An 18,697-nucleotide genomic window follows, 5' to 3' on the forward strand; every position below is an offset into this window, starting at 1 on the left:
CCTTGCCCTTACACTTCATCTCACAATAATCCACTGTTGACTAATTTGTGGTGACGTGTTCTGCTCATGCACAGCTTTAAGCTCAATTTTATACACTGACTGAGGATGTGTACGAGGTCTGTCAATAAAGTATAGGTCCTTTTTATTTTTTTCAAAAACTATATGGATTTCATTCATATGTTTTTACCTCAGACATGCTTGAACCCTCGTGCGCATGCGTGAGTTTTTCCACGCCTGTCGGTGACGTCATTCGCCTGTGAGCACTCCTTGTGGGAGGAGTCGTCCAGCCCCTCGTCGGAATTCCTTTGTCTGAGAAGTTGCTGAGAGACTGGCGCTTTGTTTGATCAAAATTTTTTCTAAACCTGTGAGACACATCGAAGTGGACACGGTTCGAAAAATTAAGCTGGTTTTCGGTGAAAATTTTAACGGCTGATGAGAGATTTTGAGGTGATACTGTCGCTTTAAGGACTTCCCACGGAGCGAGACGTCGTGCAGCGCTCTCAGGCGCCGTCGTCAGCCTGTTTCAAGCTGAAAACCTCCACATTTCAGGCTCTATTGATCCAGGACGTCGTGAGAGAACAGAGAAGTTTCAGAAGAAGTCGGTTTCATCAGCATTTTATCCGGATATTCCACTGTTAAAGGAGATTTTTTTTAATGAAAGACGTGTGGACGGATTGCAGCGTCGGCTCGCAGCCGCTGCGATGCTCCTCCACAGGAAAAACACCTCTGTTGGATGCCTTAAGGACAAGTTGGAACATGTCCAGCTGTTAAACAATTTCTCATATACTCACTCCACTGAAAGCCATCAAAAGCCGCCTGGATTTTACAAATGGTTATCAACACGGAGGTGTTTTTCCTGTGCCACCGCACCGCGCCGGCTGCGTCCCGACGCGCGGCCCCGTCCGCACGTCTTTCATTAAAAAAATCTCCTTTAACAGTGGAATATCCGGATAAAATGCTGAAACCGACTTCTTCTGAAACTTCTCTGTTCTCTCACGACGTCCTGGATCAATAGAGCCTGAAATGTGGAGGTTTTCAACTTGAAACAGGCTGACGACAGCGCCTGGGACCGCTGCGCGACGTCTCGCACCATGGGAAGTCCTTAAAGCGACAGTATCACCTCAAAATCTCTCATCAGCCGTTAAAATTTTCACTGAAAACCAGCTTAATTTTCGAACCGTGTCCACTTCGATGTGTCTCACAGGTTTAGAAAAAATTTTGATCAAACAAAGCGCCAGTCTCTCAGCAACTTCTCAGACAAAGGAATTCCGAGGAGGGGCTGGAGGACTCCTCCCACAAGGAGTGCTCACAGGCGAATGACGTCACCGACAGGCGTGGAAAAACTCACGCATGCGCACGAGGGTTCAAGCATGTCTGTCGTAAAAACATATGAATGAAATCCATATAGTTTTTGAAAAAATAAAAAAGGACCTATACTTTATTGACAGCCCTCGTATGTTGCGTGTGTGCTATGTGTTTATTTCTGTCTCTTCACAGTAACTCTGCATTATCTAGTCTCTCCATTTGTTACTCGAAGAACGTGATAAAACATTTTTTTTTCCATTATTGTGTTTTTATCTCTTCAGGAACGCCACATACTGCATGAAAGTGTCCATGTCGATGACAGTGGAGGAGAGTGACGAAGGTAAATGCTTCAGCAGCAGAATCCGTCATTTGGAAAAAGCTGAGGTAACCCACAGTAAAATGATCACCTGTCCTGATATAGAAGACTACATGGCTCCATACAAACAGCCACAGATGAGCTGGTATAAGGTATGACACCCACAAAAAAAGATATATATCATTTTTTCATCATATCTCAGCCTTTTGGAGATGGGCTCTGCTAGCTGCGTGCTTTCTTGTTGCAGGAGTGTGAACATGTCGAATGGAGAAGCTCCATCATTGTGAACACAACCCACATTTGGATTCCTGAGGTAGAGGAGGATGACGGTGGAAACTACACCTGCGAGCTACAATATGGATCCAGACTGGTGCGGCGGACAACACAACTCAAAGTGACGGGTAGGACACGGTGCATGGTTGGATGGGTGATGGTCTTGTGAAGAACAAGGTCAAAGTGCCACAATCAAGAGAAATCAATCAACTACTTTGATTTCTGCTATTTTTTAGTTGTTTATGAAGCAAAAATATTAAACATAACTGGGTCCAATGTCTCAAATCAGAAGATTTGACTTACTGTCTTCATTATATCACTTTAATTTAAATATTAACAGGTTCATGGGTATGAACAAAACATAATGCCTTAAGCTACTCACACAGATGGCGCATTTGTGGTGTTTGCAGTCACATGTAGAACTCACCACTATCTGCAACAAACATGTCACACAACAGCACACCATTGCAGGCACTTGCCAGGGGTGTGGCAAATGTTTTGGTGTTTTGACTATGTTCAGAACTCACCAAATTGCAGCAAGTGTTTTGGGTCATGTTGAAAACTCTTGCTAGTATGGGTAGCAAGTGCCGGCGAGTATAACATGCCAATGGTTTCTCAATATGCCACACACTGTCACACATATGGAGTGTTTTTAGGGGCAAGTGTAATGCTTGCCACCCAACATGCCACTGTCCATCATAAATGTGTCACACAACACTGCATGGTGGGAGGCACTTGCCAGGGTGTGGCGTTTTGGTCATGTTCAAAATGGATATTGGCAATAGGTGCCAGCGAGTTTAACACAGCAGTGGTTGCATAAAATATGCCATGCACGTGCCACTATATGAGAGGAGATTCAAACTGTGATTGATTGTAACAGGCATTTGTGTTATTTTCTTACGTTTGAAGAGATTGTGAACCTGCTGGACACAATACAGTGAAGGGTATAGGTTCAAACAGACATCAGTGCATTTTTCCAGCCCTCTTGTGGTGTGAGGAGGTGGTACATAGAGCTGGGGACTCAGTTATGGAAGCAGCTCATATTTGTGTCCAAGTGTCCACTCGTGTCAAATCAGAGCTTCCAGAGTCATGGCCCTGCCCCTAGATTGTTGCATAAATGAGATGGGGTGTTGAATCCCTTAGGAAACTGCAATATTGTTGGAAGATACCTGTGGGTAAATCAGTTTAATTAGTGAATGCTGTTGCCACCAACAGTCCACACAGACTGTGACAGTACTTCAGCTTAGTGCAATGGCAAAGACTCAAAGGCAGCTGGGGCTGCAGACCTGCTTCAGCCTTATTCTGATTTCGCAGGGTTGTGCAAAATGAGTCCATATCAGTTCCTATCTTCCTCCTGAACCATTGTCTGAGGACTCTTTGCTCTCCTCTCTGGTCTTCTTCAGCCTTATATACTGAGTTGGTCTCTCAGGTCGGCTGATCAGCTGTTCCTTCAGCTGCCAAGGTGGAAAACAAAGCTCAATGGGGACAGGGCTTTTTCTGTTATTGCTCCAAAACTATGGAATAGGTTGCCTGCCTCTGGGTGTTAGGGAGGTACCTTCTTTGGTTATTTTAAAGTTTGTTTAAAAGCTTATCTTTTTTCCTTAGCTACTGACACCGACAAGGCCTAGTTTGATCATTTTTGAATTACATTTTATTGGTTCTTTTTTTTTTTTATCATATTGTGTTTTAATTTGTATTATGTCTGTAGTGTATAGCAGCTTGTGTCAGCATTGGCTGTTTTAAGGTGCTTTATAAATAAAGTTGGTATGGTATAGTACATATATTTGATACATCTGTTTATGTATTTATATGTATGTATGGTTATGTATTTTATGTATTCATAAATGACTCCTGCCACCTTTCTCAACCCACTCCACCCTACCTGTGCTCTCTTCTGCACCTGTTGACCACACTCTCCATTACTGTTGACCCCAAGTATTTAAACTCATCTGCCCTAATCTCCTCTACTCCTTGTAACCACATATTTCCACCTGACTCCCTCTCATTCACACACATGTACTGTCTTGGTCCTATTGACTTTTATTCCCCTTCTCTCCAGAGCAGTATCTCCAGGCTAGTCTCAACCTGTTCTCTACTCTCACTACAGATCACAATATCATCTGCACACATCATAGTTCACAGACACTCTTGTTTGATCTCATGTGTCAACCTGTCCATCACCATTGCAAATAAGAAAAGGGCTCAAAGCTGATCCTTGATGGAATCCCACTTTTACTTTGAATGCACTTTCTCCAATAACACAACTCTTCTTTTGGTGCCCTGTCAGAAGCTTTCTCTAAATCCTCACACACACAGTGTCCTTCTGGCCTTCTCTATACTTCTCCTTCAGCACTCTCAGAGCAAACATTGCACCTGTAGTGCTCTTTCTCAGCATGAAACAATATTGCTGCTCTCCTGTTTTCCATGCCAAACTTCTACTACTCTTTCCCATAACTTCATGCTGTGCTTGCATGGTGGCTTAGTCGTTTGCACTTATGCCTCACAGCAACAAGTGTCCTTGGATTGTTTCTCGCCTGGTCCTTTCTGTGTGGAGTTTGCATGTTCTTCCTGTGTTTGTGTGGATTTCCTCTGGGTACTACGGTTTCCTCCCACAACCAAAAACATGCCAATTTAGGGTCTGCTCCTTTATGTGGTCCTGACCATGTCTCTCTATGTGGAATTGGTACGCGGTCAACCGACTGGGGCTGCCCATTCCCCCAAGTGGTTAGATCATGTCTAACTGTAATTAGGATGGGTAAATTGCAGAGGACAGATTTCATTGTGTGTTTATGGCCTTGTTCTTCTGATCAACTTTAGGTCTCTGTAGTTACTGCAGCTCTATACCCTTGTTCACCTTTTTTTTAAATTACACATCTTCTCCACTCCTCAGGCATCCTCTCACTTTCTAAGATTTTATTATACAATCTGGTTAGAAACTCAACTGCCATCTTTCCAAAACTTTTCCATGCCTCCATTGGAATATCATCTAGATCAACTGTCCTTCCACATCCTCTTCATAGCTGTGTTCAAATCATTCAAATCATCTTTTTGATTTAAACGCTACATTATCCAGCCTTCTCTCTCTCATGGTCTTCTTTCATTAGCTCAAATACTTCCTGTACCTTCTCAACACAATCTCCTCATTTGTCTGCACATTGCCATCTGTATCCTTTATGACCCTAACCTGCTGCACATCCTTTCCAGCTCAATCCCCTTTTTCCAGCCAATAGGTTAAAGTCATTTTCTCCTTCTTTGGTGTTTAAATTCATGTACAGCATGCACTTTCTTTAGCCTTTGCCCCTTCTCTTTTCATCTTACGCTGCATTTCCTTGTACTCTTGCCTACTTTCTTCATTAATCTGACTATTCCAATTTTTTTTCACTACAGGACTTGTGTTAAAAAATATCATGTACCATTATGAGCAAAACCCAATTTTTGATTATTATAGCACCCATTAGAGGTTAAATTACACCAAATCTGCTGTATTTTCTCATAAAGGTGTCATAGGTCTATGTGCCAATTTTTTGGGGATATACAAAAGCACTGGTGAGATTTGATCTCACTTCCTGTTTGGCAGCTTAACTGCTAGATTTGATTGGTTGTTATGTGTGACTGCTTTGAAAACTTTTATTGCCATATACATAGAATTGTTAGGTTTGGTCTTAAGTGGAACATAGAAACTGCAACTGGAAAGTGTTGCTGCCATCACAGCATGCTGCTTTATCCCTATCTTCTTTACTTCCTGAAATAAATAATTACACTGTTAGTAATTATGTCAACTTAAAAAGAGAAGTGTACCATCATTAGTGTCATAACTTACACTACCACTCAACTAAATGGGAAAGTATGTCCAAACAGTAGACTGGTACTGCATAAAAGAAACCTGTGTGAACTAAACAGCAGCTTTCAGCTTCAGCCTCTGCAACAAGTACCTTGATGTGTACCTGGTACAACAAGGCATGAATTAAACACTTTTCCACCTGCCTATATTCTACTGTATTTTCACTGCTCTGATTCATTAGGAGAGATTGCATCGGTAGCCTTGGGTCCCACCGAATAATGAAGGCTGAAGAAGGAGCCACGCATGGGTGTGGGGTGATTATTTGAAGAATGACCCACGTTTTCAATCTATCACTTATCCACTATGAAGGTGCCACTATGTGCCTCTCTGTACCCCGCATGTGCCACGTAGCAGCCTCTAGTGAGCCACGACCAACCTGTCATTACAGCCTCGAATAGCTCGCATCAGCCACACTAAGCCACATAGTGCCATGATAGCGCCATGATAACGCCATGGTTGGCGGATGTTTAGGCATGAGTTTGGTCCAAACCTCCAGCCCTCCCACACCTGGTCCCTTTAAAGTGTAGGTTTTCAATTCACAGATTCACAGCAGCATTTAAAGATGTCCCTTCTTTTTTTTTTTTAAACCAGACCAGCTAGACCCGAACCACGGGATCCTGGAGAGCCGCCTCTGTGCTCCTCGCTGGCTCCGTGGCTCTCTGGCTTTTTTTTTTTTTTTTTTTTTTGCGGCTTTAACACGCAAAACTTTATGTTTGTCCGTTTATTTCTGCAAAAGACACTCTTTTGCGCGGCTGCTGTTGTCCTTTCATGGACAGCCACCTCTCTGCTCTTTATGGCTTCCGTTCCATCCGTGGCTTGCTGGCTTTATTTTTTCCCTGGCTTTAAGCACAATCATTTTTACAACATGAATCCACTTTAACTTTGTGTTCGTCTGTTTATTTCTGCAAAAGCACTCTTTTGCGCTCGGTGCCGTTCTGCATACAGAATGAGGTGCCGTTTTATTATATACAACCTGTGGATCATTTTCATATATATATATATATTCTTTATCTTCCGCAGCTTACAAGTCACCATGATACAACTTTTAACTTTGTGTTATGTCTTCAAAATCGGTCTTTTGCGCGCTCTCCACCTGTGTTGCCGCACAGCTCCTGCTCTTAGCTGCTCCACTGAAGTTATTATCTTCCATGGCTTTAAACACACATCCACTTTCACGCAGTCACCCAAATTTTAACTTTGTGTTCGTCCAATATTGACTGAAATATCACTCTTTTGTGAGCTGGCGTTCTGCCTAAATGCTTGTTTGAAGCGTGATGATGAGTCACTGCCTCAGTGTGCACACACACAGCGGAGCTCATTTGATCCATTAATTCCAGAAGTGATTAGAGGTATTTTCGGCATCCAAGGTTTGACAGAAAATTATTAATCCGCTACAAAATAATTATTTTATATAGAGTCCAGCACATAGAGCCGGTGGAATTGTGTGCGCAAGACAGCCGCTCCAAAAATAGCCTCTCAGGTCCTGCCTCAGTGCGCACACACAGCGGAGCTCATGTGATCCATTAACAAGATATTAAATTAACATACTTTTACATACAACAGACATCAACATACAGACATACTTTTACAGCTAGGAACTGTTTTATCAAGCTATAAAAACATTAAAAATAATTACCTTAAGCTGTTCAAAATACATTTCACATGGAGCAGGAAAGAGAGGAAAAAGTGTCCAGATGAAACAGTCCTCTGTGATGCCAGAAGTGATTAGAAGTGTTTTCAACATCCAAGGTTTGGCAGAAAATGATTAATCCACTACAAAATATAGTCCAGCACACAGAGCAGGTGCAATTGTGTGCGCAAGAGGAGGAGACGCTCCAAAAATAGCATCTCAGGTCCTGCGAAGGTGTCAGGCGCACGGATAATGGACTTTTTACAGACTCGTAAGCACCACGCAAATGCATCTAAGCCGCCGCAGTAACTCGACCACAAACTGCGCCACGCTGTTGTTGCTAAATTTTGAACATCTTGAAATTAGCACCACGCTCAGAGAGGAGCCTCGTTAACTGAAGATAATGCCTCTAAGAGCAACTCTGAGCCACTGTAATGCCACGATAGCTCACGAACCAAAAAAAAAAAACAGGGTGCGTGGCTCCGTCTTCACTCGGTGGGACCGAGGCTTTAGTAAAGACAGTAGCCCGCTGATCTCACATGAGTGGAAAGGATTCTGGAACAGCTCTAAGAAAGAATAATTGTTGACTTATTCTGTTAAATGGAACGTGTTTTGCTAGATCTTGTGGTAAACTTGTTAATGCTATGTGAGAATTTGAAGATCTTCTGCTTCTCCCTTTTTTCACTTGGGGTCACCATAGCAGTTCCAAAAATGGAGCTGTTGGTTGACTTGGAGTTTTACACTGGATGCCTTTCCTTACGCAACTCCACATTACATAGAGAATGGGCAGGGGTGGTATTGAACCAGAAAACCTCTGCACTGGAAAGAAGCACACAAATGATTTAGTCACCAATGTGACATCACTCACTCACTCATGTTCAACGTCTTAGTCCAATTAAGGGTCTTGGGGGGTTGGAGCCTATCCCAGCAGTTATAGAGGGTGAGGCAGGGTACACTCTGGACAGGTCTCCAGTCTGTTGCAGGGCCATATATAGACAAACACATTCACACTGGCACACACACCTACAGACAATTTAAAACTTCCAATTCACCGAACCTGCGTGTCTTTAGATGTGGGAGGAAGCAGTGCAAACCCATGCAAACACAGGGAGAACATGCAAACTCCACACAGAAAGGCCACAGGTGGGAATCAAACCCATGACCTTCTCGTTGTGAGGCAATAGTACTAACAACTAAGCCACCATGCTGCCCCAATGTGACATCTAAGTTGCAAAAAAGCGGCAGCTATCATGTACCACCACTTTATGGAACACTCAAAAGCAGCCCTACGTTGGTTGTATTCCTTCAAAAGGAGACCTTCCTCTGCTTTTGATGGGAGACAACTGTAATGATGTGTTTGTGACAGTATTCACATTAGCCAGTGGACATCTTTGGTACGCTGAGCAGCACTGTGTGCACATAAAGTCTTGACAGAAATGCTGTAATACAACCCCAATTCCAATGAAGTTTGGACATTGTGTAAAATGTAAATAAAAACAGAAAACACTGATTGGCAAATCCTCTTCAATCTATATTCAATTGAATACAGCACAAAGACAAGATATTTAATGATCAAACTGATAAACTTTATTGTTTTTGTGCAAATATTTGCTCATTTTGAAATGGATGCCTGCAACACATTTCAAAAAAGCTGGGACAGTGGTATGTTTATCACTGTGATACATCACCTTTCCTTCTAACAACACTCAATAAGCATTTGGGATCTGAGCACATTAACTGTTGAAACTTTGTAGGTGGAATTCTTTCCCATTCTTGCTTGATGTACGACTTCAGTTGTTCAACAGTCCAGGGACTCCGTTGTCGTATTTTGCATTTCCAGTGTTGTATAAAGTACCAGAAAATCACACTTAAGTAAAAGTACAGATACCCACTAAAAAAAATGACTTTGGTAGAAGTTCAAGTCACTGATTGAAATATAAATATAAATATAAATATAAATAAAATAAATAAATATAATAAATAAATGTATATAAAAGTATAAATAAAAGTCTTAAAGTATCTAGTATTTATTGTACTTAAATATGACAAGTAATGTACAACTAAATGTACTCAAGTATTGAAAGTAAAAGTACAAGTAAATGTTTCTAATCAAAAATGGACTGATTCCTTTTATATTACAAAGTTTATCTAGGCTTGTAAATGACTGGTAGTATTAGTCAAAATACTGAAAATTGTGCACATCACACAAAAACACTTCAGAAACAAGGCTTCAAAACCTAAACAAGAGTAGGCTACTCACTAGGTGTTCACAGGAAACAGTTATTTATTTCTATATGTATTTATTTATTTTCATTGTTACATGGTTTTATCTTTTCTGTTGTGTTTTGTTTCATTAGGTTCTTTTTGTCTCTTTCGCTAAAATTGTATTGTAATATTAGTCTATTATTATTGACTATTATTGTCTATTATGTAGACTATTATTGTTGTTGCTATAATATATGAATAAAAATAAATTAAAAAAATTACAATTTGACTCTTTTATGACAACAAACGCTGAGCCATTAATTATACAGAGAACAACACAAACGTGCTGATGCGAACAGCTTTATGCTAACTTTAACATTGAAAATGCAATAGACATGCTAACATGTTAGCATCGGCCCCATTTTTAAGTTATTAAATACATCTATCAACTGTTTCAGAAAACCATAACAGGTCAGTTTAACATAAAAAATATTAAATATTACTCACAGACATATGCTCTTCAGGGTTATAGCGGGGAAAAATTAGGATAAAGCCAAATAAAGCAATCAATCCATGAATCATAGATCGAAGCACTGCTTCGACCTGCGAATCACTGCTTCGATTGGTTCAAGGTTCAAAGCAAAGCAGCGCTGCAGAAAAGTTGATTAAAGACCCGCTGCAGGTCTGTAATCAATGTAGAGAAATTATCATTTTCCTGACAAACACCCCCCAAGTGCGCAACTGCAAAAAAGCCTACCGGACATGCCTCATGACAAATCGGCCTGCATACATGTCAACCCCTTTGAGGGTCCACCTGATAAACCAAGTGAGAAAATCCATAAAATCAGCACAAAATCCTTATAACCTCCAAATCGCACCAAAATCTGTATTACAGTACACACAACCGCATAGCAGTATCACGTAACTGGGTTTTTGTCCACATATTATGAGTTGCCACAATGACATACAAGTCAGGATCATTAGTATTTCCTCCACAGTTGAATTTCAACCAATAGAGATCTAGTATTCATGCGTCAAGCTGAATTTTATAGAACTGAATGTTTCAAATTTAGTTATTTTTTACAGAAACAAGAACTGTGTCACTAGTGGAAATAAAATCATGAAAAATAAATCGAATATAATGAACAAAATAAAACATACCTCAGAACTTCATCAAGTGTATCGAAAAATCACCTCGCCAGTGTCGATGTTGCAGACTGGCATGTCAGTGATCCTTGACTTTACCCCGTGTATTTATTAGGGATGGGTATTGATAAGATTTTATCGATACCATTATTGATTCCGCTTATCGTTCCGATTCTTTATCGATACCTCTTGGGAATTTTTTGTGTACTAAAAGTAGGCTTTACAGCTTTTCTATGTCAGCGGATCAAACAGCCTTTTCTTATCGTGCACCCGCTCTGTGGAATGGTCTTCCTGCGACCGTGAGGCAGTTGGAGTCTGAGGACATTTTTAAGTCAAGCCTTAAAGTCTATTTTTATTCTCTTTCTTATGAATATTTTTATTTTTTATCTGTTTTATTCTTTTACTTCTGTTTTAATTATGTATTTAAATTTTTTAATTTTTATTTATTTATTTTAATTTTCTATGTTAAACTGTTCTATGTGAGGTGCCTTGAGGTGGTTTTTGTTGTGATTTGGCGCTTTATAAGCCGATTAAATTGAAATTGAACAACATTTTATTGAGTCTTAAAGTAAATAAATATGAAATTGGTCACTGGAACCTTAAACTTTGGACATAATAAACTCTACATGGTGGAACCATGATCTCTGGACATAAATAGAAATAAACAAAATCTGTAGTTTTTGTCAAAAGCATTTCCTTTCAGACATTTTGGCATGAATATCTTTCCATATATCTGAGCTGAGCTCTTACAGCTGGTTGTGCTGTATGTCAGCATCAGTTTAATTCATAAAGAACACAGGACGTCTCATTTTGGGAAGAAAAAAAAAATCGTTTTAGTCCATTGTACTTTATTTTCTGTATTACAGCGTTTGGAGAGGTGTCATTTTATTTAAAGCGGCAATTTTGTGTCAACGGAATGGAGGACGATTCTTGTTTCTTGACTACAACATGACAAGAGTCCCAGTTAGTGACTTTAATCCACACAAAAGCGACTCACGATATTTTAATGGCTTTGAGAGGAGTTAAGAAGCGGATTTACCGCTTCTGAAGAGCAGCGAATCAAAGAACCATGAGCTAGTGGTTCGAAGCATTGCTTCAATGGCTCACACATCAAAGTGGAGTCGCACTGCATATGATTACAGACCCGCTGCAGATCAAACTGTGAATAAGACTTTATTTGTACGTCCGTATGACTTGGAAACTCAGAAAAATCCGTATAATTTACAGACAATCCGTATAGGTTGACATGTATGGGCCTGACTTTGTTGCAGTCACTAGTAATCAGTGGTGTCTCTGGGTGAAAACACGACTTTTTTTGTGTGTGTGTGTGTGTGTGTGTGCGTGTGTGTATTTGTTTTTTTTGTAACGAGTAACGGCAGGGCGAATAGAAAATGTATCGGAGCAGAAGTATGCAATTAAGGTCGGAAATGAAGTGAAGTAAAAGTGAAAGTAAGCTGAATTTAAAAAAACTCAAGTACAAAGTCTCCCAAAACGTACTTAAGTATAGTAGTGAAGTATTTTTACTTCGTTACTATACAACACTGTGCATTTCATAATGTGCTACACATTTTCAATGAGCGACAGGTCTGGACTGCAGGCAGGCCAGTCTGCAACCCCAATTCCAATGAAGTTGGGACATTGTGTAAATGTAAATAAAAACAGAATAGAATTATTTGCAAATTCACTTCAACTTATATTGAATGGAATACACCACAAGACAAGATATTTAATGTTCAAACCGATAAACTTGATTGTTTTGTGCAAATATTTGCTCATTTTGAAATGGATGCCTGCAACACTGCTCCCGGTGTGCAGTGAGCGCCTTGTATGGCAGCACCCTGACATCGGGGTGAATGTGAGGCATAATTGTAAAGCGCTTTGAACATCTGATGCAGATGGAAAAGCCCTATATAAATGCACAAAATCTTTCTGCTAAATGCTGTGCTGTGGAAATGTGATGTTATATTCAGAGCCAAAACAAAGGAGGATATATCTGTGCCAAATCAACATGCAGATTCACCTCAGATCTGCTGTGGACACCTCCAGTGAACAAAACAAGGGAACAGCCGAGTAGAGTAGAGCCACTTAGGTCCCTGGTCTTGAGAACCAGGGATGGTAGGTTAAAAAGCTTTTTTATCCCATGGGAACTCTCCCTACCCACCCAAGCAGCTCCAGAAAAAGGTATATATAATATAATAAGTAATAAGACATAAGAAGGATAAGACATCACAGGAGAAGATTGTTATATTATTGTTATAATCCATGACTGAGTTAAGTGTTATGTTGCTGTTACCATGAGTGAAAAGTGTAGTGTGTTTGATGTCTTCCACCATCGTCTCTCTTTGTAGGTATGTAAGAATAAAAGCACCTGCTTGCAGCGGAATGCAGAAAAGACAAAAAGCTCTGTGTGTGTGTGTGTGTGTGTGTGTGTGTGTGTGTGTGTGTGTGTGTGTGTGTGTGTGTGTGTGTGTGTGTGTGTGTGTGTGTGTGTGTGTGTGTGTGTGTGTGTGCATGTTTATAACTTCGATCACGGACATACTGGGGGAGCTGACATTTGCAGTATGGTATGCTTATGTTTTTTGTGTCAAGAATGAACGCCACCAAAATGTAAAGTTGATAGGACTAACATTTTTGAAGACACTATTTTTGGGCAACATTTCCTGGATATTTGTTTTGTGAATTGTTTTCTTATTTGTGTCGGTAGCATGGCCCAAGCAGAGGGTCACCCCTTTGAGTCTAGTTTGCTTGAGGGTTCTTCCCAAGTTTTTCCTTACCACTGTCACCCGTGTGCTTGCTCTCGGGGTTGGTAAGGTTAGACCTTACTTGTGTGAGGCGCCTTGAGGCAACTTTCTTGTGATTTGGCACTATATAAATGAAAATAAATTGAAACTGGAGTGAAAATTGAAACTATGGATATTAGCTAACAACACAGAACAATGGACATTGATAATTACATTCTGGTCTCACATGCTGTTCCAACAACAAGCAGTAAATCATTTATATATTACATTATGTCATTCATCTTCAGCTGCGAGTGGCCACTTCATTGAGATGCTGAGATGCATTGAGATGCTAACTGTTAGTCTATTAATATTAGGTCATTTTTTGTCCAAGGTCAGAAAAAATGAGTAGAAAGCTGAAAATTGCTGGATGTAATCCATGAAAGTCCCCATGTATCCTCCTTGAGCTTTTCCTGATATGACATCATGATGACATGAGTGTCATGAATGTCAGAAATAATGTGTCACACATGTTCTTCATAATGTGTCACACATGTTCTTCATTCTTTTGAAGTAAAAATATAGGATTTGTATTAGTTTTGTAGGTGGTTCCCTAAACCTCAACATAGAAGCTCATGTATAGAATAAGTAATGAATGATACAGTATAAGGTAGCTAATGAGTGTTGGGAGAGGAAGTCTTGTGCTTTATACAAAATGGCAATGATCCTTGACATTTTAGATTGAACATAATTTATATGTGTTTTCCAACTTAGATTATGGTCAATAAAGACCCCAAGAAATTTAGTTTCATTTACGATTTCAATTTCAACATTGTGTACTCGGAAATTTCTACATAAATTCCTGGGCTTATTACCAAATATGATACACTTTGTTTTACCAAAGTGAAGGAACAGTTTATTAGAATCAAACCATTCCTTAAACTTCTGTCGTTCCCTCTCCATCTTGTCCAGAACCTGTCCCAAATGATCCCCACTACAAAACACAACTGTGTCATCAGCAAATAAAATACAACTCACACACTTGGAAATTAAACACATGTCATTAATATATAAAAAATCAGCAAAGGCCCAACAGACTAACAGACTAACAGTTAGTTAGTTAGTTAGTTAGACTAATAGTTAAAATTCCAAATTTATCCCACCCAAATGAACATATTGACACCAACTGTACAAGTAGCTGGCTATCCAATCATGTGCTAATCCTCTGATGCCATAGTTCCATAATTTATCCAATAATACGATATGATCTATAGTATCAAATGCTTTCTGTAAGTCAAAAAAAAAAAAACCCTTTGTTGTATTGTTTTTCAGTTGCGTTTGTGATATGTTCCACAAAATCAATTACCACCAGTGAAGTAGTATGATTTTCCCTAAATCCATATTGCTGGTCATTCAGTATGTGATGTTTGGATAGAAAATCATCCAACCTCTTAATGAATACTTTTTCCAGATTTTTTTTTTTTTTTTTTAATTGAGGTAGCAGTGAAATTGGCCTGTGGTTTGAAAAAATGTGTTTATCACCTGATTTGAACAGCTGTACCACTTTAGCTATTTTCATTTTTGAAAGAAATCTCCCAGTTAATGGCAAGTTACAGATATAAGTTAAAGGTTTATGACATAATCAATTATATTTTTTATCAAAGACATATCAACATTATTGTAATCAGTTGATTTTCCCCTTTAAGTACTATGTCAATTATTTCATATACTTCAGTTTCTCTGATAAACATTGAATCTGAAAGGTTGGTCCACATTGTCCTGTTATCCCAAGAGCTCATATTAGAAGTAACTCAGTAGCTCAAATAATTGATTATATTACAAAGATATCCTTTTTACTGCAGGAATATAGTGTATGTATATTGAAAAATGAGTGCAAAGCAGAATGTCTGAGCTGTGATCATGTTTTTAAATCTATCATGCCCCACAGTAAAAAGCTCCGTCAGCCCCGAGCTGCCCTCAGGTGCTGCTACCTGGAGCGCCTCAGACATCTGCGTGTGTGTGTTTGCATGAGTGTGTCAGAGAGAAATGTGTCTCTATATGTATGTATGTGTGTGTGTGCTTGTGCTTCCAGCCAACACATCCAAACTACACTATACAAGGTACAATGTCGTGTCTCCTTCTGTGCATGTGCTTGTTTGTGAATGAGTGGAATGAGAGATTGATTGTATGTGCGTTTGCGAGTGTGTGAGTGCACAAGCATTTGTGAAACAACATGGCTGAGTCTGTGATGCTGCCCAATTTCATGAATCTTCTCTTCTTCCATGGTGCCATTCACTGCTAGAGGGAAACAACTCTATTCTATACTATTTACACAGTTTTAACAATTAAAGTTGTCTGCCTTGACAACAGGTCAGGGCTTGCAAACTGTGTGTGATAAAAAAAGCTAAGAAGTTGCAGATGTTCACAGCAACCGTGTACCTCAGCAGGTGAATTCAGAAATGAGCACTGCTCCTCATCTCCGAGTGGATCCCATTGGTGCAATCACGCCACCTGCTGAGGTGATTGCTTTGCAACAACAGCCTGCACCCTCATGGCTCCTCATGGATCATGACTGGCAAGTTTTGTAATAGGTGCCACAAGGTTCACACTGTGTTTACTGTACATGAATTGGAGCACTTGTGTAATTCCTCAAGAGGGTGCCCCATGATTAAAGGAGGTGTCACCTCCAAATGATTATGCCAAGCACAGTCCTTGATATTCTGTGTGTATGTATGGTGAGGTGTTTTTGTGAGCATGACAGCCACAGGATAGACAACAACTGCTTGATTGTGAGTATATACAGAGAGCAGGCACCCTATCCAGTGACATGGAAATACAGAACAGATTTAGTAGTGAGAAAGGCAATGCCATTTTAATATCTATTTCATGACCTCATCAGCAGAAAGATCTGTACTCAGTTTACACTCCCCAAAGTTACAATTTGATCAAACCGAATCCTCGCCCATGGTGTTGTGACCAACTGCAGTGAGAGACAAATAGATGATGTACTAGAACTAACTGTAGTTTACAGACAACAGATGTGTCTTTAGTCTAGATTTAAAGGACTCTCGGGAATCAGACTATTTTGTATTACTGGGCAGATGTTTTCTCACAAAATGGGCCTGATGAGAGAAGTGTATTTTCCACCTTTGGAACACAAAGTACAGTAAAACTCGCATATAATGGATTCAGGTGGACCAGTGAATTTTGCCCATTATAGCCGAATTCTGTTATATGTATAAAATGGATAAAATCCATTGTATGTATGAAGTGGACAAAATCTGTTATATGTATAAAACAGACAAACTCCATTATATGTATAAAATGGACAAAATCCATTATATGTATAAAGTGGACAAAATCCATTATATGTATAAGGTGGACAAAATCATGCACGGTATCATGCACACTCGTGTTCACGAACACGAGCATTTTACAAAAACCAAATACTTAATATTTGGTTAATATAACAAATAATACAAATACTTAATTCCTGTTATAAAGTGCTGACTTAGACTCCGCCTGGTCGTACACCAGGAAGTAATGAAATGACGTGGATTAATGTTCTCCCTTTTATGTTTTACTTGAATTATCTTATGCGGCCCTCTCATGAAGACATCAGCCGGGCTCTCGTCTCATGAAGAGTTGGCTCCCGTCTCATAAAGAGTCATATGCAAGGTCATATCCTACAAGCCACTACAGATGTACCCCAGGTGGGACTTGCGAGCACAGATATCTGAACAGCTGCAGGTTGCAGGAGGACATGCCACCTTTGCCTGCGGACCTCGCCAGCTCACAGAAAAAAAAGACTCACTCTCTGTACCTTTATTCTGTGATTTTCATTTTATGTATTATTATTTTTTTTGTCCTGCTTCTTTCTGATGTCTCTGTTTGCATTTTAACACCTTGCATGCATGGTCACATGCAGCTAACAGTTGGCGGTCAGCTGACAGGCGCTGTATGTCCACAGCAAAGCGTATGAGCAAAGTTATCACAAATTAATGAGTTCACGCCTTTACCCTTATTTGTTTTATTTGATCTCCAATCTTTCTGTCTGTCATACAAATGATAATTTATGTGGTGGAAGTGATATCAGCCTGCCTGGCCAGCTTCACACCATGCCGCGCATTCAGATGGTGGCCATTCCTCATGAGGTCATGAGCGCCCACCCATACATTTGCACTGTGTTTTCACCAGCTGAGTTGCAGTCCACAGCGGTCAGCTGTTCCAGCAGCACACTGCGCTGGACAGCGACTGGACTCCAGGACCCTCAGCCACAGCTGACAATGTTGGATTCATGATGTGTGAGTGTGTGTGTGTGTGTGGGGGGGGGAGCACACTCCATAAGTTATGTGTGTTGGGGACAATGACAATGATACACCACAAGACATGGGTGTGTGTGTGTGTGTGGTGGGGGGGGGGGTTGACACAGTCATGCCCATGTGTGTTGCTAGGTTACGCCACACTCGTGTTGCACTTAGACAGTTTTCACAAACAACTCGAATGTGTTCACCTGCTCTCTACTCTCATGCTGGAAGCGTGAATAGCCCTTTCTTTTCTGAGTGTTCAGCGAGCAGTGCTGGATGTGTGACACCTGGAATTTGGCAGACACCTGCCGAAAGAGGAGGTGAATGGGCACTCGATGTCTTTTGGCTGCTGGTATGCATGAATGGTTGTAGCTACAGCTGTACGAGGCGTTTGAAGCAGCTCAGATTTTTGACGTGACATTTGACTCCTCCTTCGTGCGCCATTCTGCCTCAATCATGTTATGTGTGAAGGGGCCTTAAGCGGCAGACATTATATTCATTAAAAAGATTACATTTGCTCGAGTTTTTTCAAAGTCCGTTGCACACGGAGTGTTACCTTAAAACCCTAAACTTTGACTCATGCTTCTGCAGCTCCGTAACTCATGACCATGCAATGACACTGACGTGTGTGACAGTTTTAAAGTTCTCCGTCCCATCTTTATGCAATTTTTTTTTTCCTGGATTATGCTTTTTCTGGATTTTTAATTGATTTTCTGGAGAATTTGTCCCTCAACGAACTCTTCTTTCTACAACCTCCGAATCAAAGGTAAGATGTATAATTTCCTCCATGAATTGCAGGTGTGATCAGCGGCACACTGCAAAAACTTTTAAAATATGACGGGAGAGAAAATGTAAAAAGTGATTGCAGCCTTTTGTGGTGTCTGATGTAGCAAGTGTCAGTGCTGAACTTTAATGTCATACCTCTGTTACTGTGCATGTCCAGACTGCTCTTTC

General features: G+C 40.2%; 1 protein-coding gene across 1 annotated transcript in view; it reads left to right on the forward strand.

Moving 5' to 3' along the window:
• The window catches only part of il1rapl2 (interleukin 1 receptor accessory protein-like 2), a 1,327,545-nt gene that overhangs the window by 815,845 nt on the left and 493,003 nt on the right, over positions 1–18,697 (forward strand). The window contains exons 4-5 of the mRNA XM_034182329.1: positions 1,587–1,773; positions 1,869–2,022. Of these exons, the coding sequence (XP_034038220.1) occupies positions 1,587–1,773; positions 1,869–2,022 (341 nt within the window). The remainder of the gene's footprint in view (positions 1–1,586; positions 1,774–1,868; positions 2,023–18,697) is intronic.

Source organism: Thalassophryne amazonica, chromosome 11, assembly GCF_902500255.1.
Source record: "Thalassophryne amazonica chromosome 11, fThaAma1.1, whole genome shotgun sequence".
NCBI lineage: Eukaryota > Metazoa > Chordata > Actinopteri > Batrachoidiformes > Batrachoididae > Thalassophryne > Thalassophryne amazonica.